Source organism: Ochotona princeps, chromosome 8 (assembly GCF_030435755.1).
Source record: "Ochotona princeps isolate mOchPri1 chromosome 8, mOchPri1.hap1, whole genome shotgun sequence".
NCBI lineage: Eukaryota > Metazoa > Chordata > Mammalia > Lagomorpha > Ochotonidae > Ochotona > Ochotona princeps.
This window is the reverse complement of record NC_080839.1, coordinates 32,428,398-32,454,930: the sequence shown is the minus strand read 5'-3', so window position 1 is coordinate 32,454,930 and position 26,533 is coordinate 32,428,398. Positions and strand designations below refer to the sequence as shown.

At 36.2% G+C, this 26,533-nt stretch overlaps 1 protein-coding gene across 2 annotated transcripts in view; it reads left to right on the top strand.

The window, feature by feature from the left end:
* PPP4R3B (protein phosphatase 4 regulatory subunit 3B) overlaps positions 1–24,274 on the top strand; it is a 44,112-nt gene extending 19,838 nt beyond the window's left edge. The window contains exons 5-16 of one of the 2 annotated variants that reach the window (XM_036498044.2): positions 599–676; positions 1,801–1,917; positions 4,495–4,611; positions 9,867–9,998; positions 11,552–11,654; positions 14,158–14,199; positions 15,843–16,001; positions 18,535–18,704; positions 20,602–20,741; positions 21,156–21,319; positions 21,999–22,201; positions 23,682–24,274. In XM_036498044.2, coding sequence (XP_036353937.2) covers positions 599–676; positions 1,801–1,917; positions 4,495–4,611; positions 9,867–9,998; positions 11,552–11,654; positions 14,158–14,199; positions 15,843–16,001; positions 18,535–18,704; positions 20,602–20,741; positions 21,156–21,319; positions 21,999–22,201; positions 23,682–23,786 — 1,530 coding nt within the window. In that variant the 3' untranslated portion in view covers positions 23,787–24,274. Of the gene's footprint in view, positions 1–598; positions 677–1,800; positions 1,918–4,494; positions 4,612–9,866; positions 9,999–11,551; positions 11,655–14,157; positions 14,200–15,842; positions 16,002–18,534; positions 18,705–20,601; positions 20,742–21,134; positions 21,320–21,998; positions 22,202–23,681 lie in introns of both variants that reach the window. The other variant, XM_004580127.4, reaches the window with a different exon arrangement.
* Positions 24,275–26,533: the final 2,259 nt, after the last annotated feature.

Sequence of the window (26,533 nt, the reverse complement as noted above, 5' to 3'; positions counted from 1 at the left end):
TTTCAAATTTTCAGCGGAATGACAGATACTCAGAATCTTTTGTTTTGATTAAAACTAGATGTAAGTGACCAGTGCCATAGAATAATAGGCTAAATCAGCTTGCAGCATTAACATCCTCTATGGATTCTTCTCCTGGCTGTTCCACTTCAGTTTCAGCTTCCTGCTAATGGCCTCGGGAAACAGCAGAGATGGCCCAAGTCCTTGGACCCTTCTGTTCATGCGGGAGACCTGAATCAATGAGTTGAGCTCCAGCCTTTTTGCCCATTTGGGTAGTGAACTAGCGGATAGAAGTTATTTCTCTGTCTCGCTCGCTCTCTCTTTATATCTGCCTTTCAAATAACAATAAAACAGGTTTTTTGAGATAGAAAAACTGGATGAAGATTCTTCAAAAGGGCTACACGTCATCTCTAAGACACCTGTTTCTGTTTTCCAAGATCTTTCTAATTGAAATAGATACAAAGTGTATATACCTAGGATTGAATGGTGCAAACTATAGGAAATTCTAGCACAAATCTGGAATTTCAGGTAATGCTTTTCAGCTACTTTTAGTTTTTGTAAATCATTTCAGTGCATGTAACTGTACTTATTTTTTGCACAGGAAGATGAGAAGTTCTTGTCTGAAGTGTTTGCACAATTAACAGATGAGGCTACTGATGATGATAAAAGGCGTGAGTTGGTGAGTTATCTGTTCTTGAAATTCAAACTCTTAGAACTCTTGTTTTGCGCAGCTTTAAAAATTTAAGCAATGATTAGAAATTTATATAATTAGCATCAATGAAAGATACATATTTAATGAAACCATATTACCTAAAATATCTACAATTTGTTACTTTAGAAAATGTTTGTTTCTTGAGGTTGCCTACATTCATTTCTTGAGTATTGACCCTCCCTTTCCTTTCAGTAAATTTTGCTTTCCTGCTTACCTCTCAAAAACCAAAAAAGAGGGCCTGGCACAGTAGCCTAACAGCTAAAGTCCTTTCCTTGCACGCACCGGGATCCTATATGGGCACTGATTTGTGCACCGTCTGCCCCACTTCACATCCAACTTCCTACTTGTGGAGGACAGCCCAAGGCCCTGGGATGCTGCACCCACATGAGAGACCCGGAAGAAGCTCCTGGCTTCAGATCTGGCCATTGTGGCCACTTGGGAAGTGAATCAGTGGGTGGAAAGTCTTTCTCTCTGTAAATCTGACTTCCCAGTAAAAATAATAAAAATCTTTAATAAAGAAAGATAGGGATAAATCATTTATTTGAAATAAATGATTTTACACTGTGTTTGAAGCAGGGAGTTGGGAAATTACAAAACCATATTTGAAGGATAGTGATTGCTGTTTACCAGCCTTTTGCCATTTATTTAACCATTATAATTGGATTTGGAAATTTTAAAAAGTAATGAAAGGTCACTGTCTTAAGACCATCTAGGTCATCTTTGGTGTGGTTAATAATAGCCTAATTTGATTCCCATTTGTAAAAGTGTTGAAGCTGGGAATCTCTGCTATCCTTTGAAAATATGTTAGGAGTTCCATGGGAACCTAGTAACAGTGTATCAAAGGATGGTTTTTATGAAAATGTGGGTTACTTACTGACACCAAATGTCTTACACAACATTTTTGTGTAACCTTCAATTTATTATTGTTTGATATTAATGAAATGCTAGTTTTTATACTCAGTGTGGGTTTTGGTAGCCAAGCTATTCTCAGAATACAGAATTATTCTGAGGGGTGACTTCTACAGTGTTGTGGGTGTTGTAATGTACCTTGAGTGTATATCAACTTATCACTATAATTTTTAATATTACAGGTTAATTTTTTCAAGGAATTTTGTGCATTTTCTCAGACATTACAACCTCAAAACAGAGATGCGTTTTTCAAAACTTTGGCAAAACTGGGAATCCTTCCTGCTCTTGAAATTGTAATGGTAATTATGTTGTTTATTTTCATGTTTATGAAATTGTGGGTTTGTAATAGATTTTTATTCTGAATGTGAAAATGCTTGTTATAGTGGAGCATATTGAGTGCTATAGTTTATAATTCAACAGATACAGAATTTCTATTGAAATGTTGCCAGTTTTTAAAATTTTAATTTATAGTGTCAATGTATAGTTTTTTATACACAGTATGACCAAGTGACTAGTTCTCCCATGTTTTTGCAGCACTGTTACCTTTTCTGTAGCAATATTGAAAATTTTCAAAGAAACCACAGAAATATTTCTCCTTTATATGAGTTTTTTAAATAGAACAAACTAGACCAAGTTGGCTATTTTCACAGTATGTGTTATTAGGACATGGTTCTCGGATATTTCTTTATGTGATTTATATTCAGTGTTATGAAAACTTAAAACAGATGTTGAAAGCATTGTTAATTTTAAAAGACTTACCAGTAAAATGTTAAAATACGTAACTTTCTTGAGAAAAATACTTTTTCTAAAAAACTTAATGTTATCATTTTACCTTCTTGTGGTTAATCTGTTTAATGTGTGCCATGCTAGGATATAACCAATTTCTCCTAGCAGCTTCTACATTTGATTTATTGTGATACCACATGTCATGTATTTTCTGAAAAACCTCGCTTCAGTTTATTATTCAGCTTAGTGAAAAAGATGAACAAAGTCTAAGTATTATTTATTAATATGAAAATGGTGTTAGTTGTATGCACATTCTGAAAAAGGTGTTTAAGACCTCTTGCTTGGGATTCCCTGAACTACACTTCAAGAATGGCTGGGTTGGGGCCCGGCAGCGTGGCCTAGCGGCTAAAGTCCTTGCCTTGAACGCACCGGGATTCCATATGGGCGCCGGTTCTAATCCCGGCAGCTCCACTTCCCATCCAGTTCCCTGCTTGTGGCCTGGGAAAGCAGTTGAGGACAGCCCAATGCATTGGGACCCTGCACCCGCGTGGAAGACCCGGAGGAGGTTCCAGGTTCCCGGCTTCATATCGGCACAGCACCGGCTGTTGCGTTCACTTGGGGAGTGATTCATCGGATGAAAGAGCTTCCTCTCTGTCTCTCCTCCTCTCTGTATATCTGACTATGTACTATGTAATAAAAATAAATAAATCTTTAAAAAAAAAGAATGGCTGGGTTAACTAAAGTAACTTACGAATCCTATATCCTTCATGTGTTGTAGGGGAAACCTATTTAGCAAAGGATAAAAATGCTCAAAATGGTTTTTTTCTGTTTGTTTGTAAGATAAAATTACCGAAAGATGTGGAAACTTAGGGGGAGGGGGAGGGGAAAGAAGGAGAAGTCTCCCACCCACTGGTTGGGCCTCAGTGGCCATGGTGGGTTAGGCAGAAGCCAGAAGCCTGGAACTCCATTCACCTCTCTGACCTGGGTGGCAGGTAAGAGTATTTGGGCCATTTTCCACTGTTTTCCCAGTCAAATGATCAGGGAGCTGGTTTGAAAGCGAAGCAGCAAGGACTCAGACCAGCACTCCACTGTTGCAGAAATCCACGTAACCTGCTGCATTTCAGAAAAAAGCTTTTTCTTGCCCTGGCGCAGCAGCCTAGCAGCTAAAGTCCTCACCTTGCATGCACTGGAATTCCATATGATACCGGTTCTAATCCTGGCTGACCCACTTCCCATCCAGCCCCTTGCTTGTGGCCTTGGAAAACAGCAAAGAATGGACCAAAACCTTGGGACCCTGTACCCATGTGGGAGACCCAGAGAAAGCTCCCAGTTCCTGGCTTCGGATCATTTCAGCTCTGGCCATTGGCAGGCACTTGGGCGTGAACTAGCGAATGGAGGATCTTTCTATCTCCTCTCTCCTCCTCTCTATAAATCTGATTTTCCAATAAAAATAAATAAAATGAAAAATGTGATAAAATATATTTATATAAATATAAATTATGTATTAATTATAAAATATAAGTAAGTTGTATAAAGTAAATAAAATAAAGCTTTGGGCCATGCTTGCTGCTTTCCCAGGCCACAAGCAAGGACCTGGATGGGAAGTGGGGCCACAGGGACACGAACACACGCCCATATGGGATCCCAGCACTTGTAAGGCAAGCACTTTAGCCAATAGGCTGTCATGCTAAGCCCTCAAAAAATGCTTTCAAAGAACATTTTCTTTTAGGAAAATACCAGACGTTACCAGAGTAATCCCAGTAAATCCAGGACAAAAAAAAAAAAAAACAGATTCTGACTGGCTTAGAGGATGTAGGCAATACTGTTCTGATTTTGCATGTATTTAAATAAATTCCATCTCAGATTTCTTCTAGTATTTTTAAAGTATTGCTTTATAATTCCTATTCTGTTCATTCATGTAAATTTTCTGAGTATTTCATTGAAATATTAAATATTTTTATGTGTCTCAGCTGATTTTTAACCATTGAACTGCCCATAAGATTCAATATTTGTGCAAATGAAAGAAGTGAGTGTTGAAGAAGTTACATGTTTTGATGTTATGTGATATCTTAATCCTAAAAGATGATAGACTACATGAGCTTGAAAAACTTCAGTGAACAGTAAGTAACTCAGCTTTTACTTTCTTACAGGGCATGGATGATTTGCAGGTCAGATCAGCTGCTACAGATATCTTTTCTTACCTAGTAGAGTTTAGTCCATCTATGGTCCGAGAATTTGTAATGCAAGAAGCCCAACAGAGTGACGATGTAAGTAATAGTGCTGAGTTATATATGAGTTACCTATAGTGTAATGTGTACAGACAAATAGATTTATGGGCAGTTGGCCTTTAGTATCTCATTTTTGGCAATTAACTTGTTTTTATGTAAAGAAAAATACAAGTATCCAAACCACATGTGAGATAAGTAATTTAGCACTTAATTTCTAAATAGGCTTCCCTTTTTCTACTGCTTTTGCTAAATTATGTAACTTTGGTATATTTCCATTTGTATCAAGAATTTTTCATTTCCCTCCCAATTTTTCATTTATCCATTGATTCATGAAAAACTTGTTTAATTTCTGAATTGTCTTTAAAAATTTATTTATTGAGTTTACAAAGGGTTCCCATCTACTTATTCACTCCCAAATGCCTCCAGTAGCTAGGTCTGGGCCAAGCCTAAACTAGGTCTCTGAGTAGGGAACCCTCACCTGCTATTTCCTGTGGTGAACATCAGCAGGAGGCTGGGATCACAGGCAGAGGCAGGTCTGAAACATGGGCACTACACTGTTGGGTAAGGGGGCCTCAATCCGCATCTTAAACCAAACACCTGTCCCTCCATGTATTCTTATAGGTTCCATAGTTTCTTCTATTTAATTTTCAGTTAAATTGCATTGTGGTTAGAAAAAACAGTCAACAGTGTGTGGAGACTTATTTTGAGGCCTGCCAAGTGATAGGTCTTACAGAATGTTACATTGTTGTTGAGAAGGATGTGTGTTTTGCAGTTGTTACACGAAATGTCCTATAAATTCCAGTTGATTTAGAGTGGAATTTAGCTCTTTTGTTTTCTTGCTGATTTTCTGTGCGGATATTCTGTACATTGCTGAAAGTGGACTATTGAAAGTATTACGGTCTCCGTATTCTTAGTGGTGTTTGTTTATGTATTTAATTGTACTGACTGTGTGCAAATACATTTGACTGTGTGCAAATATATTTACAATGGTTATTTCTTGCTGCTGAACTGAATTCTCCATCATTATATAATGATCTGTGTATCTTTTTATTGCATTTAGTTAAGATCTTCTTTGTGTAAGTATAGCTACTGCTATTTTCTTTTGAATTCCACTTAACATGGAATATTTTTTCTATCCCTTCACTTTCAGTCTTTGGATATCCTTAGAGGTGAAGTAAATTAGTTGAAGCTTATTGTGTTCCACTCAGTCACTTTGCACTTTACGTTGGAGAATTTAGTCCATTTACAGTTAAAATGATTGTGGATTGACAAGTCTTACTGCTGTCGTTTTGAAGCTTCTAGTTTCTTTCTCTCCTGTTTTCCCCCTTCACCATCCTTCCTTACCTTCCTCCTACATCTCACACTTTCCTTTGGTATTTGAGTGATTTTCTCTAATAGTGTATTTTCATGTCTTGATTACTGTTTTTGGTGTGGCTGTTAGAGGTTTTTGCTTTGTGCTTACCATGAGTTTTATAGAAAACATCTTGATTATGATTTACTCATTTATTTGAAATGAGTGAGATAGAGCAAGAGAAGAGATTTTCGTTTTTCCATCTGCTGGTTCACTCCCTAAATGACAGCAAAGGCTGGGATTAAGTCAAACCAAAGCAGGAGCGTGAACTTCTGGGGGGTCGAGGCACAGGCTTTCTGGGCAACTTTTACTGCTTTCCCAGGTGTGCCAGCAGGGAGCTGGATAGGAAACAGAACAGCCAGGACTTGAGCCAAGCACTGATGCTGAATGCTGTCATTGAAAGCACTGGCTTAACTTCCTGTGCTACAATACCAACCTCTGTAACAAGTTGTTTTGGACTGTCAGCAATGTAACTTAATTCATTAAAAAATAATAATAATAATAAGGAAGAGAAACTAATAATAGACTCCACACTTCATTCCTCCATAATTTTTAAGTTTTTGATGACCTGCTTCACAGCTTATTATATTAGCAGCTTAACATACTTATATAGTTATTTTGAATTTTTTTTTCTTTCAGTCTTCATATAAAGATACAAATGCCTTTCACCATGTTTGGCATTGTTAGAAATACTCTGAATTCGTCTGTTTACCCTTACCAGTGAGTTTTACACCATCAATGTTCTATTCACACCTAAAAGAACTCTTCTGGCACTTCTTGTTAAGACAGGTCTGGTTTCTGTCAGCTTTTACTTTCCTGGGAATTGGTGTTCCTGATTGAGAAAAATTGTTGTTTCTGGTTTTATTTTAATGATTGCCAAAGTGCTGTTGAATTAAATTACAATTTGTTTTGTGTTTAATTTTTTAATGCCTCGTGATGCTAAATCTGACCTTAAAGAATAAAATAATTTATAAGTCTTTAAAAAAAAAAGATTTATCTATTTATTTGAAAATCAGAGTACAGGGAGGGACAGACAAACAGATCTTCCATCCTCTGATTCATTCCCCAAGTAGCCTTAACAGCCTGAAGTAGACCAAAACCAGGAGCTTCATTCAGGATTCCCATATGGGTTTCAGGGACTCAACACTTGGGCCATTTCTGCTGTTTTTGCCAGCATACAATCTAGCATCCATGTGGGATATAGATGTCACGAGCAGTGTTTTTGCTCACTGTGCCACACACTGATCCGTGTCAACCTCTTATAATCTCACTGTTTGGTAAGTTTCATATTACTATCAGCGTTTTCAAAAGAACTGTTGAAATTAGCATTCTCATTGCTCCATCCAAAGTGATATGTTTAATGAAAGTAATTCATCATAAGATGACCACAAATGTCTTTTACACCATGAACCTAGTAAGCAGTTAACTCCTAGAATCTTTTTTTTTTTCCCCAAACATTTGTTTGTTTATATTGGAAGGTCTGATATACAGAGAGGAGGAGAGACAGAGAAAAACATCTTCCGTCCAATGATTCACTTCCCAAGTGACTGCAACGGCTGGAGCAGAACCAGTCTGAAGCTAGGAGCCAAGAGCTCTTTCCTGGTCTCCCACACGGGTGCAGGGTCCCAAGGCTTTGGACCGTCCTTGACTGCTTTCACAGGCCACAAGCAGGGAGCTGGATGGGAAGTGGAGCTGCCAGCATTAGAACTGGCGCCCATATTGGATCCCGGGCGTTCAAGGCAAGGACTTTAACCACTACGCTATCACGCCGGGCCCTAACTCCTAGAATCTTAACTCTTAAAGATTTGATTTCTGTTTTCATTAGAAATATTTCTTTATTTAGGTTTAGTTGATACATAAAATGTAGAGAAGCAGTTACTGGGATTTTTTTACTGTAAAAAAATTCTTTGCTCAATTTCTATCTTTTTAAAGATTTATTTATTTTATTTGAAAGTCAAAATTACAAAGAGAAGTGGGGAAAGTCAGACCTTCCATCTGCTGGTTCCTTCCGCAATTGTTACAACAGCCAGAGCTGGGATGGTCCAAAGCTGAGAGCCAGGAGCTTCTTCCAGGTCTCAAATGTGGGTGCAGGGGCTAGCCTCTCTTGCTTTCCCAGTCCCAGGCATTAGCAGGGAGCTGGATCAGAATTGAATGCATTTTAATATTAAGATGATGGACTCTATGACAGTGTCCATGCCTACATTGTCGGGAAACACTTCAGTAACAGCATGATGGACTGAAGTCCTCATCTTGCACACACCAGAATCCCATACTGTGCCAGTCCCTGTCCCAGCCACACCCCTTTCCATCCGGCTCCCTGCTTGTGGCTTGGGAAAGCAGTCGAGGATGGCCCAAAGCCTTGGGACTGTGCACCCGCATAAGAGACCTGGAAGAGGCTCCTGAAATAAATCTTTTTAAAAGTTTTTTGAAAAAAAAAAAAAAAAGAATAAGTCTGACATTTGGAAAAGGTATTTGGCATTTGTTTGTTAGTATGTTCATTGTCACTGTGATGAAACTGCTTTGTATGAGTTTTCTCATCTAAGTGAAATTATTGTTAGAGACTCAGGTTGAAGAAAAAAAAATTGGATTTTTCCTGAGGTGTTTTAGTGTCTGAAGAAATCCACCAGATAGGGCTGGTAGTGTGTGGTAGGTAAAGTTGCCACCTGAGACATCAGCATCCCACATCAGTGCTGGTTTGTGTCTGGGCTGTCCACTTCCTAAGTAGCTCCCTCCCAATGGCCTGGGAAAAGCAGCAGAAGATGGCCCAAGTACTTGGACCCCTGCCACACCTGTAGGAAACCCCAGGAGGCAGGAAGAGCTCCTGTCTCCTGGCTTCAGCTTTGGCCACCCTGTCTGTTGAATCTTGAAAGAAAGGGAAGGGAAGGAGAGGAGAAGGGAAAGAATGCGGAGGGGCAGAGAGGGAGGTAGGTTGGGAAGAGGGGAAGATTGATTTTATCACATTCTTGTGAATGCCAAAGTCTGTGGATGCTCAAGACCTTTACATAGCATGGTGGTAGTATTTGCGTATAACCTATACACATCTTCCCATATATTTTAAATCATCTCTAGATTCTTTATATAATTTCTAATACAATTTAAATTGTGTTTAAGTAGCTGCTACACTTGTATATGGAATATGATAAGGAGGGAAACTCTACATGGTCTGGTGATAAATTTGGGTTTTTTCAGTATTTGATTCACAGTTGGTTGAATCTATGTACACCCTGAACCTAATAATAATGTGTGATGGTGGTCCCATGAGATTAGAAAGTAGCCCTGCTCATTGAAAGTTGCTGTAAGATAGTACTTCAGCTAATGCCCATAGCTACCTCGTGTAGCCTGTGATTACTTTCATCTGTCAGTCATCTTTTCTCTTAACGGTGTTCTGTTCCTCATGTCTCTCCAGAGTGGCCATCTCTATCATATGTGCATTGACTACACACATACCAGGTAGCCTACATTGATAGAGTCTGTACCATCCGTGTTACACTAAGTTCTCTCTGATGCTCCTAACGCCATTTCTCAGAATTTATGTAACAATGAAAAAGTAGATTATTAGGTAACAATGTTCAGTCATCCACCTGCAATGAAGAGCTGCTTACTGGATTCCCCGCCTTTTTTTAGTTTGTTTTGTTTTTTGCTAAAAATCATTTTCTGGTTAGATGATCTGTTTGCTTAGTTAACCTGGAAGTTCATGCCTGAGGCTAACTATGATGAGAATCTGTAATTGCTTCCACTTCCCTATAAACTTGACATACTTTCTGTGTGAAATACTGTTTTTCCACTCAACCATGTACCTAAATCTTTGAAAATATCAGGGAGAAAGAAAGTTAAATAAGCCTTCCATTACTTGTTTATTCTTGGTCTGACTTTGACATAATTCTTTGCATTGTTATGTTTGTATTGCATCAAAACAAGTCTAATGGAAAATGTTTTCTTTCAGGATATTCTTCTTATTAATGTACTGATTGAACAAATGATCTGTGATACTGACCCAGAACTTGGAGGTGCTGTGCAGTTAATGGGACTTCTTCGTACTCTAATTGATCCAGAGAATATGCTAGCTACAACTAATGTAAGAAATTGCCTCGAGCTTAAGATACTTTAGCCATTCAGTTTTAGATGGTTTTGTAATAAAATTTGAGTAACTGTAAACATTTGTCACACAGGTAGTAGTGAAATTATAGCAATTTGTAAAAAAAATAATATTGTGATAAAATCTTAGTAAAATGTTAAGGATTCCATTTATGGTCTTTGGCTTTTTTTTACTCACTTAAAATTGGTACATAATATAAAGATACTTAATACTGCTAATCTGTACATTGAAAAATGTAAATAAGATGATATAATTTGTCTTACAACAAAAAGAAGAAAATATATAGCAAATCATTTCGACTGTGTAAGTCATAAATAAAGATTTATAGAATTAAATTGTTAATGCTTATCTCAGTGCAGACATACTTTTTTTCCTTCAGTATTAGAAAATATATACATTGTTTTCAAATCATAAAACTCTGTGGGTCCAATTGCATAAAACATAGTGGCTGAAGATTGGCATGTATCATTTTATACATTATACAGCTTTGAAACTAAATAAATTTCATATATCCATCTAATGGCTTGATAAATTAATTCAGTATTTTTGTTTTGTTTGTGTTTTTAATTTTTATTTGAAAGATAGATTTACAGAGAGAATGAGACATAGCTGGTGCTGCACCGATCCGAAGCCAGAAGTTAGGAGCTTCCTCCAGGTCTCCCACACCACTGCAGGGTCCCAAGGTTTTGGGCCATTCCCCACTACCTTCCCAGTCCACAATCAGGGAGCAGGATGGGAAGTAGAGCACCCAGGACATTAATGCCCGTATGGATTCCTGGTATATGCAAGATGAGAATTTAATCACAAGGCTATTTTGTGAGGCCCCAAATTCATTCAGTAGTTTTTCAGATATTGAAGAGGTGAAATCTGTAGTTTGAAAATTCAAGCAGCTTTTTTATGTGGCTTAATAACTGGTTTATTTTTTGTTTTAATTTGAAAATATTTATTCTGAAAAACCAGGTTTGAATGGGAGTTTTTGTCACTGTTTTTAAGGATGAGATAGTCTCATCAATTTTTGTTGCATTTTGGGGGAAAAATCAGGACATTGTACAAAATGAGACATAGAAAACTGGTGGTTTTGTTGCATGCTGTTCTAATGCATATGTCCCTTAGATTTTCATTTTTATGTATCTTTCTGTAGTCAGAACACTTTAAAATCTACTCTGTTATAAATTTTCAAGTATATCATACCTTGTTATTAACATTAGTCACCATGTTTTACAAGATTGTTTGTTACATTTGTATCACATTTTCTAAACAATTTGATCCAAATGACTTGTGAGAAAAACCTATGCTGTGTGATTTTTTCTTGCTTTCATTTCTCTTTAATGTAAAATATGCAACAGATTTCAGTTCTGCAATAATAAAAATAAAGTGAATTTAATTTTTTGTTCTTCCATGATATATAAGTAATTTTTAGATCTTTCACAGTATCTTAGAGTAACTATTTGTGTATAACCTTTACTGCTAATTCTTGAAAATGTTTTATTAATTTCAAAAGTAACAGATTATTCTTTCTAATTCTGTTTCAGAAAACTGAAAAAAGTGAGTTTCTAAATTTCTTCTACAACCATTGTATGCATGTCCTTACAGCACCACTTTTGACCAATACTTCAGCAGACAAATGTGGAAAGGGTAGGCTCTCTTTATTTGTTTATGATTTCTTTTTTTATGGAAGGATGAAATAAATTTGAAAACAGACTGTGTACTTGTTATTTATGTGCTAGAGAAAGTATTTCTTAAAAAGTTAACCTGCGATATAAAGTCATGGTTTTCTTTTGTTTTTGAGTCTCTGTGAAAAAGATCATGCACCAAATGTGGCAAGATGTGTACTTTGAAAAATGGAGATGCAGACACTTAGCAAAAAAACATTTCTCTAAAACTGTTAGAATTGACATCTAGAGTGACATAGGGGCAGACACTACATTGCCTGTATTAGAAAAAAAATACCTTAAGGGAACCACCATTTCTCAGAACAGTTTGACACAGTGAGGTGCAGTGAAGGTCCTCTTAATTTCACAGCATGAGGAGTAAGGATAAGTGGGTTAATCGAACAAGCTGGTTAGAGTAGAGGAAAAGATGTTTTTGAGAGATATGAATTTTTTTTTTAAGATTTATTTTATTTTTATTACAAAGTCAGATATACTGAGAGGAGGAGAGATAGAGAGGAAGTGGAGCTGCCGGGATTAGAACCAGCGGCCATATGGGATCAAGGCAAGGACCTTAGCCACTAGGCCACGCTGCCAAGCCCGATATGAGTTCTTTAAATGTACAATATCAGTTTATTACAGCAACTTGGATTTTTTAGAATACGTATTATTGTATTTCTGTATTACCTTTTTTTTAAATAAAATTTAGCCATAATTTATTAGCTGCAATTTCTGGCTCTAAGTATCCTTACAAGTTTTGGTTACAGATACTTGTTTTGCTGTCGGTTTGTAAATTAAGTTCTACACTATTCAGTTTATCCATAGATGGGAGGGATTAACTTTCATCAGTCTGTAATGCTGGGCACCTGGTAGTTAAATGCCATAATACAGGGTATCTCAGAAAGTCATGAAAATGAAATTAAAAGGTATCAAAAAAATGTATCAAATCTGTATTTTTCCATAGTATGTGTTCACTATAGGTTTTCTGAAGATGTATCATGCATACTAGCATAAACAAAAGATTTTTATAAACATAGCTCAGTTGATAAAATCAAATATGTGAAGACATGTTAACCTCTGAGAATGCTGGTTCAGAGGAGGTATTTCAGCAGAGTGTTTGCAAAACTAGTAAACTAGGGTTATGGAAGAAAATTAAAGTATGTTGTGTTGCTATAGTGAAATAAAATATATAACATTTGAGAATAATTAAAATTAATTTCAACATATCAACTAAGAAAGTTGAATGGATATAGAAACATGCTCCATTCCTGTAACTCAAAACAGTGGATTTTCAGTATTAATTTCAAAATAAAATGCTTCTGGCATATAGAAATATTTAGATAAGATAGATATAACAGACACCCATGTTTTCACTTCTTTTAAACCAACAGCAGATTTTTTTTAGACTTTTTCCAGTTATAAAGTCATTGCAGATAGAGCCAGAGTTTGCTGTGTATACTTCCTCATTCTCGTTCTTCTGCTTTTCCATTCCTCATTCCAGTCTCCTGTCCCTCAAGGTGTGCTGAATTTGGAGCTTACCACTTTTTGGTGTTTTGTTTTTTAAGATTTATTTTATTTTTATTAGTAAATCAGATATACAGAGAGAAGATATACAGAGAGAGAGGAAAATCTTATGTTCGTTGATTGCCACACACGTTAGCAGGGAGTTAGATCCAGAGCAGCACCCATATTGTATGCCAGTACTGCAGGTTCGTGAACTACACCAGAGCACCAGTTCCTAGTTAAATTATTTTTTTAAAACAATCTTTCTGGGCCCGGCAGCATGGCCTAGCGGCTAAAGTCCTCATCTTGAACGCCCCAGGATCCCATATGGGCGCCAGTTCTGATCCCGGCAGCTCCACTTCCCATCCAGCTCCCTGCTTGTGGCCTGGGAAAGCAGTCGAAGATGGCCCATTGCCTTGGGACACTGCACCCGCGTGGGAGACCCGGAAGAGGTTCCAGGTTCCCGGCTTTGGATCAGCGCACACTGGGCCAATGTGGTCACTTGGGGAGTGAATCATCGGATGGAAGCTCTTCCTCTCTGCCTCTCCTCCTCTCTGTATATGTGACTTTGTAATAAAATTTAAAAAAAAAAAAATCTTTCCAAGGTATACCATGATTTTGACATTATTTTGGAATTTTTAGAACTCCATTGTTTTGTGGTTTTTGTTTATTTTGCATTGTTGTATGATAAATAAAAGAAACTGAAAGATTATTATCAGCTTTTTAGGAGTTTTTCTGTTTTTCTTTTTATTTCAAATACAAAAAAATAACGAAAACATTTTGATAAAAAAAATATTGTGCTGTATGGTTTTTTTTAATAAATCCACATCTGTATTCAATTCTGTTAAAGACCTTGAGTGTAGTGTTTGACCAGTGTAGTCAGTGTTCAATGATTATCATAAGGAGATGATGACTGAAAATATGATTTGTATTAGACATGTCATACAACATTACTTTGATAATTGATTTTTATTTCTTTTTATTAGATAATATAATTGAGTCTAACAGAAACAACACAATTTGTCCTGGTAAGTAAAATTATATATTTTATGAAATAGTGCAAATTAAAAGCTTTTTTATAAGTCTCAGAAAATGTATTTTTCAACCTTCACAGAATCCAAGAATATGTTTATATTTTCCTTTGTTCCAAAGGAAAAAAAAATCCACTTCTTCTTCCAGTGTAAAAGAAAACAAATGGGACTTTGCTTTCTGTTTTTCTTTTTAAATTTATACTTTCCTGTATGACATTTTTTTCAGAGGATACTGTCTAAAAGTTGAGGACACCATCCTTTTTTTAATCTGCTTAACTGAGACCTTTTACTTAGGATCTAGGCTTTATGATAATTAAAGCTTATTGTCTGTGAATTGGAATTTGAAACACTGTTGTTTGTAACTGGAATCAGTACATACAAAATAGATATGGTAGCATTGATACCTGTGGTGTGTGCACCTGCTGTCTTTCCTCTGTAGCAGGTTCATCAAAGCTATAAAGGAGCCATTTTCTAATGAGCCATTAAGTAGGGGAGTAAAAACAGAATGTTTGGCACTGTAGATCATTAGTAGGATTCTTTTATAAATTAAATTTGAAAATTGAGGAAAGAATCTATTTTGTCCTGAGAAGCACATGTTATTCTTTACTTGTATTGAAGGTTTATTAGATGATTTTTTAATGTGTTCCATAAGGCTGTGATTCCATAATTTTCTTACATCTTAGTATTTTCTTGGCCAAAGTATGAATACCACAGCGTGAAATTATCCTTGACATACATTAAAATCTTATGTTAAGGATGCAGTATGAAATCTTTCCATGAATTTGCAAAAAATATTATTTAGTTCCATTTTTCAACAAATTTTTTGACTTGTCTTCATATAAACAAAATCCTCTTGAACAGGAGTGGCGGGGGGAGCTTGTTTATTTCACTAGGATGAACATTATGAGTTGATATTTTAAAAATTGGTTACAGAAATCTTGACCTGATATATTCACATGATAGTAGAGTGACCAAAAATGCTCTTTCCTTTATGTCTTCAAATCATTTATTTATTTTTAAGAATTTATTTATTTTCTTTACTCAAAAGATCAGTTACAAACAGAGAGGGAAAGACAGAGATCTTCCATGCACTGATTTACTGCCGAGGTGGCTGCAGTGACCAGAGCTAGGCTGATCCAAGGCTAGGAGGGCGGGAGCTTCAGCCAGGTCTGCTGTAAGGGCGAACGGGCCCAAAGCCTTGGAACAGCCTTCCCTGCTTTCCCAGCCACTTAGCAGGACCTGGATTGGAAGTAGAGTGCCAGTACTCGAACTGGCCTCCCATTGGGATGCCAACTTCACCAGTGGAAGGTTATCTTGCTACATGGTAATTTTTCTTGTAGATCTTTTCATATATGCATTACTACTGATTGCACTCATTAAGGAAACGTAACAAAGAAACAATCTGCAATTAAGACTTTGTTTGCCTGGCTGAATTTTTGTTTTGCTAACATTATTAAAATAGCCTATCTGTTTAATATGTAAAATTGGTGATACTTTTAAAGAGTTTACTAATGAACATGTAAAAATATGTGGCCTGTTGCTATAAAAAGGAGGATAAATAATTTAACTTTTCTAAAATACAACGTGTAAGATTTACTTTTGATATACAATATTTTCACGAGGTAACTTTTTTTTTGTAGATAATTATCAAACAGCACAGCTACTTGCCTTAATTTTAGAATTACTCACATTTTGTGTGGAACATCACACATACCACATTAAAAATTATATTATGAATAAGGACTTGCTAAGAAGAGTCTTGGTCTTGATGAATTCAAAGCATACTTTCCTGGCCTTGTGTAAGTAACTCTTTTAATGAATATTGTTGCAAAGCATATTGGCAAAAGCTGAAGTTACCTATCTGGAGTTATTTTTTATTTTTAGCATTGTATGTGCTGTTTATTATATGATTTTAGGAAATCCTACTCTTGTTTCCTGTTCTTGTTTCAGGACTAAGAATGTGAAAAATTACAGTAGTTCCCAGCCTACTTCACGCTCACATAAAAATACCTTTAGACTAACTTCTGTGCTGTAATACTGTGAGCAGTGGCAGTATTTCGTTGGCAGCACCTGTCTTTTGGTCTTTTACATCTACTTCCTCACACTATCATTTAGTACTGATATTTTATAATTTTCCTGACGATTACTTCGGCATTGATTTTTTGCAAACTGAAGTTCTCATTTATTTTGATAATTTCATCTCCAAATAGAAATAAAAGAAGCCCCCTTCTTCTAAATGAAAAAATCTTTGTAGTTGTATTCTGACCACAAAATGCTAAAAAAGAAAAAAAAAAGTTGATCTATCTTCCTGTATGTTTATGGCCTTAGAGTAGCTAGTGTTATTGCCTGCATTGTTTCTTTTCATTACTTTCAAACTGGACGAATTTACAGAAATATTTCCCACACAAAAGCTATGGGTTTTTTTAATTTATCATATATATATTTTTAACATAGTTAAGATGGTGTATGCCCATATAGACCACTAATTAGGAATAGAAGGGTCAAAGTGTAGGGGAAAGTGTATGAGACAACTGCTTCCAGTTGCTTTTGTTTTGTTTTATTTTGTTTTTTCTTGTTCTTCCTGTATCCAGGAAAAGGGGAGAGGGCTGCTAGCAACAGCCTAACCACATCAGTACCGGGGCATGGAGGACAGCCACTGAAAGTCATTCTAGAGTCCCTAATGTGGAGCATGCTCTGAGGGTACTGCTTAAGTGGTTTTGATTTTGTTGCTCCAAAATTGAGGAAATTCTTCCAAGGATTTCCTTCCATTGCTGATATACTCCACCTTAGAATCTCCACTTGCCAAGATAACTGACCTTCAAGGCTTGACCAGGAGAGTTGTCCAGTTTATTCTGCCCTCCATCCTCCATCCTAGTACCATCCTGGTACCTACCACAATGCTGGAGGTCCTCTGCAGGCCTCGCTGAGCTGTCATAATTTACTTTATAAATCAGAATCATGCTAACACATTTCTAAAACCCTTGGTAGTGCTCTAGTTTGGTTGTTACTGTGTAGAAGAGTACTTTTTGTCTACTGTGTGTAGCAGAATAACATTTCATACTGTGGCCCTTAAACTAATTGTTTTGCCATTATCCATATTACAAGATTATCTTTAAAAAAGAAAGTTTATTTGTTTACTTGAGACTCAGAGTTACAGAGAAAGAGGGAGAGACAGAGAGATCTTCCATCCATCCTGGCAGGGAGCCAGGAGTTTTCCTCCAGTTCTTACACAAGGGTGCATTGGCCCAAAAAGAAGTTAACATATAGCTGTGATTGGCCAGGCATTTGGTCTAAAGTTAAACCAAAACCAAGTGAAGAAACTCACATCCCACAGCAGAGGGACTGAGTTTCATTTCCAGCTCTGGCTCCTCATTCCGGCTTCCATGTTTTGACATAATTTTCATTTTTATTTGTTGTGAATTTCCTGCTACCATTTTCTTACAAAACTTTGGATTAACAGTTTATCATGTTTTAGTGGGATTTTTCCCAGTCTCATTTATCTTTTGTCTTTGCCTGTGATTACAATGCTCTTTTCCATGTAACTGTTAAAAATTTTATTATGTCAGATATGTTTTTATTTTGTTTGATGAGATTTTAATTTTTTATCTTTAAGAAAGTCCCCACGATTATACAAATGTTCCCCTCCATTTTCTTGCAATATTTTTATTACTTACTTTTTTACGTTTATGTATGTAATACATCTAAGGTTTGTTTTTGTGTATGGTTTACATGGTAAGTCCAGCTTAATTCTTTTCTACACGATAGCCAACAATGTCAAATATGTGTATTAGCTATACTGTGTGTTTGCTGCTGAGTTGAAAAATCATCTTTGTTACACAGCACATTAACTTCTATCCTGTATATAACTTTCCACTGTCTGTCCTTCAGTTTCCCCAGATGAAATGATCGCACTGTTGTTTCTAAAGCCAGTCCTGCCATGTCCTCATCATGGTTTCATTTGTTCTTTCGTAATAACTTAAAATTAGTTTTACCTAGTTTATCTTGAATAGTTACATTATTATAGTTCTGTGCTTACTTATAAAGGATCTATGTTCTGGATCTATGAACTGGATCAAAAGTGGAGCAGCCAGGACTTGATCATTGCTCATGTGATTTCCTGGGGTCACCTGTGGCACCTTAACCCACTAGGCGACAGTGCTGGCCCCAAGTTGTACAGTTTTTGATTAGTCTTCCCTTCTAAGTGGTTTTTTTGTTGGTCATCTATTTTAGTGAACAGATTTATTTTCATTTTGGAAAAATTATAATTGCTTTATGGAAGAAATATCTGGATATTATGTAAGATCATCGTCTTACTGTTTCATTTTTACTTAGGTGCTCTTCGTTTTATGCGGCGGATAATTGGCCTGAAAGATGAATTTTATAATCGTTACATCACCAAAGGAAATCTGTTTGAACCAGTTATAAATGCTCTACTGGATAATGGAACTCGGTACAATCTATTAAATTCAGCTGTTATTGAGTTGTTTGAGTTTATAAGAGTGGTAAGTTGATGTTAGAGAACATCACTATGTAAAAAAATAAACAATGTGATTTCTTTACCCCTGTTTTTTTTCAAGTTGTTTTACCCAATGTATCATAGAATCTGTTCCTATTCAACTGAAATTTTTACCATGTGGATTTAGTGAATAGTAATAGTCGAGTTTTTTTTTTTTTAAAAAAACTTACTCTATTTTTATTGGAAAGGCAGATGTACATAGAGAAGGCGAGACAAAGATCTTCCATCACCTGGTTCACTCCCCAGCTGGCCACAAAGGCCAGAGCTGAGTCTATCCGAAGCCAGAAGCCTGTTCGGGTCTCCTGCGTGAGTGCAGAGTCCCAAGACATTGGGCCATCTAGTTGGAAAGAGCTTGAAGATAGTCCAAGTTAGAAGTATATTCTCTAGTTTTATTTCTTACAAATTAGATTTTGGCTGATGACATCCTATTCTTATATGAAGGTAATTTGGCTGACTGGATTGTTTCTCTAAGCAATGGTCATTTGCCATCTAGCTTTTGAAATCAGGAAAAATATATTCAAATAGTCATTAGTATTAGAAAAAAAGAAACATAGTTCACTGTGTGTCTGAATCAGAATTTAATGAATGAACTCTAATACCAGAACTAAACTTTCATGTTTTCCTTTAAAAATTTAGTAAAATATTGATAAAATGAAACCAATTCTGTTTCCAGCATTGAATTTACATTTTTCTGAAAATAAATTTGATTAGTTGAATACATTGATTCCATTTTGCCTAGGTTTCTGATTTTTTTCTTTGCACGCTGTGTATTGAGATGTCCAAACAAACTAGTTTCAAGACTTAAAATCCTTAATGTAACTAGGCAATAGATGTAGATTTTTTTCACAAAGTATTAAAAGCTACAGAAATAAACAAGTAAAATTCCAAGTAGTTTCTCCGGATTTATGTAATAACATAGTTAAGGGGAAAATGTGCTTATTTTTATTTAGATTAGACTAATCCCCCTCTTTTTTTTTTTTTTTCATTCTAAGATTTATTTTATTGGGGCCTCTGCATTGGCTCAACAGGCTAATCCTCTGCCTTATGGCACCAGCATCCCACATGGGCACCAGTTCTAGTCCTGGCTTCTCTACTTCTACTCCAGCTCGCTGCTTAAGCCTGGGAAAGCAGTGGAGGATGGCTCAACTCCTTGGGCCACTGCACCTACATGGGACACTGAGAAAAGGCTCCTGGCTCCTTACTACAGATTGACTCAGCTCCAGCCCTGGGAGGCTGTTTGAACTAGTGAACCAGCAGATGGAAAATCTTTCTCTGTGTCTTTCTGTAAATCTGTCTTTCAGATAAAAATAAGTAAACCTTAAAATTGACTTTAGTTTCATTTGAAAGGTAGGGTTACACATAGAGAAAGAGAGACAAAGAAAGATCTGTCTGGAAACGGCCACAATGGCTGGGCTGATCTGAAATCAGGAGCTTCTTTTGGTTCACCCATGTGGATCCAGTGGCCCAAGGACTTGAGATGTTTTTCTTCAAAAAAAAAAAAGAAAAGAAAAGAAAAATCTTGGAATAATAATATGTACTTTATGAAATTCTTGTGAAGAACAAATGAAATTGTATGTAAATGTGCTTTTATAATATTATAAATTGCCATGTAAATGTAAAATATAAACAGAAGACACAAACTAAACTCCATTTACTTTTCAAATGTTCTTTGTAGTCCCTCAAAAGGGCTCTAATGAATTGCCTCACCTTTTTTCCAAGTTTTCTGTGGAGTCCTGACTCATGTATAAAGAAACAAGGACATTTATTTTTGGAAGGTGATTTTTTAAAGCCTTTTTAGTCATCTTTAAAACCATAAAAAAATTTTAAAGTTCTTCTAATAAGCCATGTATTATATTTGAATTATAAATTTTGTGCTTATACAGGAAGATCTCAAGTCTCTTACTGCACATATAGTTGAAAACTTTTATAAAGCACTTGAATCGATTGAATATGTTCAGACATTCAAAGGATTGAAGACTAAATATGAGCAAGAAAAAGACAGACAAAATCAGAAACTGAACAGGTATTGTTTAAGTATATTGCATTTATAGCCTACAAAATTGCATCCAAAGCCATTTGTAGTTTAGATCTTACCTATGAAGGTTACAAAGGAATTATCTTTACAGCACTAGATAGCATAAGGTTGTAGAAACAGGAAAGTAGGCTGTCCTCCCCTACCTTGCATCCATTACATGATGAGTTACCACCCCATATTGTAGATTAAGATCAATTCTTAGTATAGTTTAGAACATCTGAAAATATTTTGGAATGTGTGTATCTTTATCTTTTGTCATCACTAGGATGATTGTGTCATAAATTACACTCCACAAAAAATATTTCAGTTCCTCACCTTTTTCCCTCAAATTTAATCTGAACATTCAATCACTACTCAATATTTGTGATGTATTTCTTACAGTGTACCATCTATATTGCGTAGTAACAGATTTCGCAGAGATGCAAAAGCCTTGGAAGAGGATGAAGAAATGTGGTTTAATGAAGATGAAGAGGAGGAAGGAAAAGCAATTGTGCCACCAGTTGAAAAATCTAAACCAGAAGATGATTTTCCTGATAGCTACGAAAAATTTATGGAGACTAAAAAAGGTATTAGAATTCTGAATTTCTCTGTCATGCATCCTCCTGTTAAAAATGCTTGTTAAGAATCTCAGTTGCTTGTGAAGGTCTAGTCATCACTTATAAAACAAGAAATATATAAATTTTATATGGAAAGATGTCCTTCGAAAATAAACTTTCTTTTTCCAAATCTGTATAAGAATTCTTCTCATATTTAAGATGATTATATTATTCATATGCTATTTATAAATTGCTTGCTCTACTGATACCTTGCATTCTTGGCTTTTTTTCTATATTGAAGTCCTCAATAGTATTAAAGACCATCTAGATCCATAGGAAGCTTCTAGAACATTCCATCTGTGCCTTGTAGCTGAGAAAACTGAGCCTAAGGAAGTTGCTTTGTTCTTTGAAATTTTTTACTGGTCTTTAAAAACAAGTTACATAAAAACATTATCAAGAGAAGAGGAAAGGTAAAACATAGTGGCTTTAAAATATGCTTTAACTTTTTTATGGAATTAAGATTCATTTATTTATTGTAGGTTTTATTTATTTGAAGGGCAGGGAGTTAAAGAGGCAGTCTGAGAGACAGAGATCTGCCATCCTCTGCTCTACTTCCTCAAATGGTTCAAACAACTGGGGCTAGGCCAGACCAAGAGCTTCTCACAAGTGTGTGCCTACAGGTAATTTTGCAATTTTACTTTTGCTTTAGCAAAAGAAAGTGAAGACAAGGAAAACCTTCCTAAAAGAACATCTTCTGGTAGCTTCAAATTCACTTTCTCCCACTCTGCCAGTGCTGCCAATGGAGCAAACAGTACAAACAGTAAATGTGTAGTGGCTCAGACAGCACCAGCACATTCAAACGGGTCCTCTTCCAAAACGACAGGCCTGGCTGCGTCAGTCACAGCTACCAAGGTACGTGCACTAGCACAGCAAACTTTGCATTTTCTGTCTATAAAGTCATTTCATTTTTACTGAAGAATTTATAGAAACAAAATAAAAAAAACAGACAATGCTTATGTGTCATCAGAGCATGACTGCTAACATTTTATATTTCTTTACATTCGTTTTTTTTGAATGCTTCTATAAACACATTTTTATATCTTGTATTTGTTAGAATTTCATTTTATTTATTTATTTATTTATTTATTTGGATTTATTTTTATTTAGATTAATTTTTTTTTTCTTTTGCAAAGTCAGATATATAGAGAGAGGAGGAGAGACAGAGAGGAAGATCTTCCATCGGATAATTCACTCCCCAAGTGACCGCAACGGCCAGATATATATATTTTTAAAAAACTCTTAATTCCATGTAATGGATACTTTTCTCATATATGTAATTGTCCTTCTGTTACCTGTTCCTCCAATCCTACCATTTTTCCCAAGGTTGGTTTGTTTATTTTAAAGGCAAAGTAAGAGAAAAGGGAGAAGAGACAGAGACCTTCATCTGCTAGTTTCCTCCCCACGTGGCCACCTCAACCAGGTTCAGGGCCAGACTGAGGTCAGGAGTCCGTCTTCCCACACTAGTAGTACGCACCCAAGTACTTCATCATCTTACCCCTGCCTTCTCACTTTCCATTCTAGTATGAAACTTGATTCAAAGCAGAAGAGTAGCCTGGACTCAAACAAGTAGCAGCCTAACCAGTTCCCAAGGCCCAGTCCTGCTTAGTAACTCTTTGATTTTGGCATTTCCTTTGTCTGTTGGAGTTGTTAACATTTTAGAATATTTTGTTTCCACATATTATCAAATTCTTCTCCAGAAAGTGTAAACCAGCTTTTAATCTCACGAGTATACATGACTATGACTGTCTTACTAAAGCTTTGCCAATGTTCTTAAAATTGTTCATCTTTGGGGCCCGGCATGGTGGTCTCGTGGCGAAAGTCCTCGCCTTGCACATACCAGTCCCCCTGCGGGCGTTGGTTCTAATCTTGGCAGCCCCGCTTCCCATTCAGCCCCCTGCTTGTGGCCTGGGAAAGCAGTTCTGGACAGCCCAAAGCTTTGGAACCCTGCACCCGTGTGTGGGAGACCCAGAAGAAGCTCCCGGCTCCTGGCTTCAGACAGGCGAGCATCCAGCCATTGCGATCACTTGGGGAGTGAATCATCGGATGGAAGATCTTCCTCTCTGTCTCTCCTCCTCTCAGTATATCTGACTTTGCAATATAAATAAATAAATCTTCTTTTAAAAAATCCAAAAAGCAAATAGTGAAGTTCAGGGAGATACTACCACCAGTTTATACTATCCATAATGTCAAGTGATTCCTTTAGCAAATTCACTGTTAATGTCAGATAAATGTGATGTGTAAACATGATTTCTACTATGTTTATGTGACTGTATTACACTAAAAACTTTTTAAGTTCCATATGATTTCAAAATTTGTTTTGATTCTTCACTAGGGAAGTTTGGTTGGCTTAGTGGATTATCCTGATGATGAAGAGGAAGAGGAAGAAGAAGAAGAAGAAGAAACATCCCCCAGGAAAAGACCTCGTCTTGGCTCATAAAGTACTTTACAGGAGAACCATTAACATTGGTCTTACTGAAATGCTGCAGCTGTTCAATGAGCTGAATGTGTGAATCAGAAAGGTTTCTCACTTGAACTCATAAATGTACACGGAGTTATCAGCTGGGTGAGTTTAGTGCTGGTGAAAACCAGGCTTGCCAGGAATGCCATCGCTTGCTAACAGTTACGGGGTTTGCCTTTCAGTCTCTTAAAAAAAAAAGTTCGTAACCAGACCTAGGAAGTAGCTTCTCAGCAAGGAAAACCTCAGGTTTTGGGATGGTTTGTGGGCAAAGAAAAGGTTGATAAAGTGACAGTAGTGCAGGGTTGCTCCAGGGTTCCAATCTAGAACCAGTTACAAAACTTGAGTTGCAAACCCAATAACATTACTTGTATAATGGTGCTGGCCATGTTGTTGTTTTAATCATCTGCCTCTTTTTAAAATAGATTTTTATGAGAAAAAAATTCATCTATCATAAAAGATAAAGTTAAGCTGTTGGGACCACCATCTCTTTGAAGATTTCACAGAATTCAACCTTTTAGGTAGTTGGAAGTATATCAGTGTACAGCTCACATTTACCATGAACTTGCAGTAGTTGTTTTGACAAAAACAAATTGGATTCAAAATGGACAGTTTTGTTAATAAAACTTTAAAATCAGCACTTTTAGGGATGGCAGAAACCAAGAATCAGTTCAGTAGTATCCTGAATGACTTGGGGGTATTTAGAACAAAACGTTATCAACTACCATCGATATACTTTTCTATGGCAGACATTTGGAGGACACTTTCTGCCTAATTAGTGAAGTTGTCACTGTCCCCAGTGCTGAGGCAAGTTTTAAAGACTAAGAAAGGATAGTGCTACATTATGTAGCATTTGATAACTCCAGGAAGCCACCGTAGGTGTCGGCATCAGCATGCAGCATATGAAGTGTCTCCAGGGAAGAAAAAGGATGGACTTTGAAAGCTGCTTTTTAAAAAGAATAAAAGCACATTCCATGTACGTTGATGAATTTAAAATAATGGAGGCAAATAGTTAAGAGGTTTTATTTTTTAGAACAGCCAAGTTAACTGTAAATATTTTAATGTTCGTTTACTCATCTATGATCTGAGATCATGCTAAATTGAGGAAAATGTCCCCAAACAACAATTTATTTCATTGGGAAAAAAAATTCTAAAATAGGAATACCAACTACAGTCTTTTGGTCACCTTTGTGTTTAGGGTCCATTTTTCCTGGAATAGCTTAAATTGAAGTAGTTCCCCTGTTTTTTGGAGATTTTGTAGTTAATTTTAATTTTGACTATTATTTGGAAAAGATGGACTGTGTAGATACGAATTATAGTTTTTCCATAAAACAGATGTTTATTTTGTATTAAAGATACCACTGTACTTGTTTTACACCATTTGTATACATGTGGTGATATTAATGCTGAACTGTAAAATTCAGGAATTAAAATGTGACCCTCTCTAATTTCATGATTGATGCTTGTGTTTGTTTTGTTGTAAATATAAGTTAAATCTTTTTATTTCCATTTTATAGTATTTTTAAAGCCAATAAGATTATCCATGGATATTTATTATAAACCACTAGTTAATGCTCTGAAAGAATTCTAAATGAGGGTCAACTGCACTTTATATTGAGCAAGTGACTTTTGGGCAAATCAGATCTCAACACCCAAGCATCGCAACATGGAGCTATACTTTTAAGAAAGGTATCCTTAATTATAAAGATTTCCACCTCCAAACACAAGTCAGGGTTTTTTTCCACAAAAATCAGTAAAATTACCATATGAATACTTTCAAGCAAGTTTTATCAAGTCCCTACTTACATCTTAGCCCTTGTATGTCTTTTCTTCCATTCTCAAAACTCCAAGCTAAACTGCTTTCTGTTGATTCTTAAGTAACCTAAGTTCCAGAATCTTATACAGACTCTATAATTTTCCTTTCTAAAGAATTGCCATGAATAAAACTTTTAAATGATCGTCACATATGTTTTCTTAGAATTAAGTTACACTTGCATACCCATCACCATAAGAGAACAAAACATCCCTAGAGAAAGGAACTCTGAAGATCCTACATTAGCTGCTGCCTTAAAACCTGTGCTCAGGCAGACATGGGTTTTTATATCTTCACTCAGTGAAGCAAGCCAGAGCCCACATTTGTAATGCCTTAGGACCTCTTAAAATGGTATCTGTAAACATGTATCCAATATAAAGCTATTTTTAATAAAATTTACCTGAAACAATTCTGTGTTTTAATCACTAGTTTTTCCTTTGTTCATCTAGTGATGCTAATGTAACAAGTATAGAATAATGCTGATTTTCCTGCTGGTTGAAAGTTGGAACTGTATAAAGTTTTACAATTGTAGACTTAAGGAGAAAAGATGATAAGGTAAGCCCAGGAGTGTCCCCAGCACACCTTTTCAGGTGCACTGAGGATGTCGCAACTCTGAGTGTTTCTTAGAGGTCTCATAGTTGTCTTTACACAAACACTATGGAAAACTATCCTAGGGCCACTTCTCATGTAGCATTTCCCTCAGCAGGCTCCAGCATTTTTTTCAGTATTAGCTTTTCCACAGAGTATTGCAGTATTTTTTAAATCCCCCATATATTCTTTAATTCCTCTTTACTTCAAATACAAATGGTAAATGTAAAATCTATTTTGCTACTTCCCACCATGCTTGATCATAATGCCTCATACCACCAGCTTTTTAAATAAATATATTTTCTGAAAGGCAGAGCAACACAGAGGA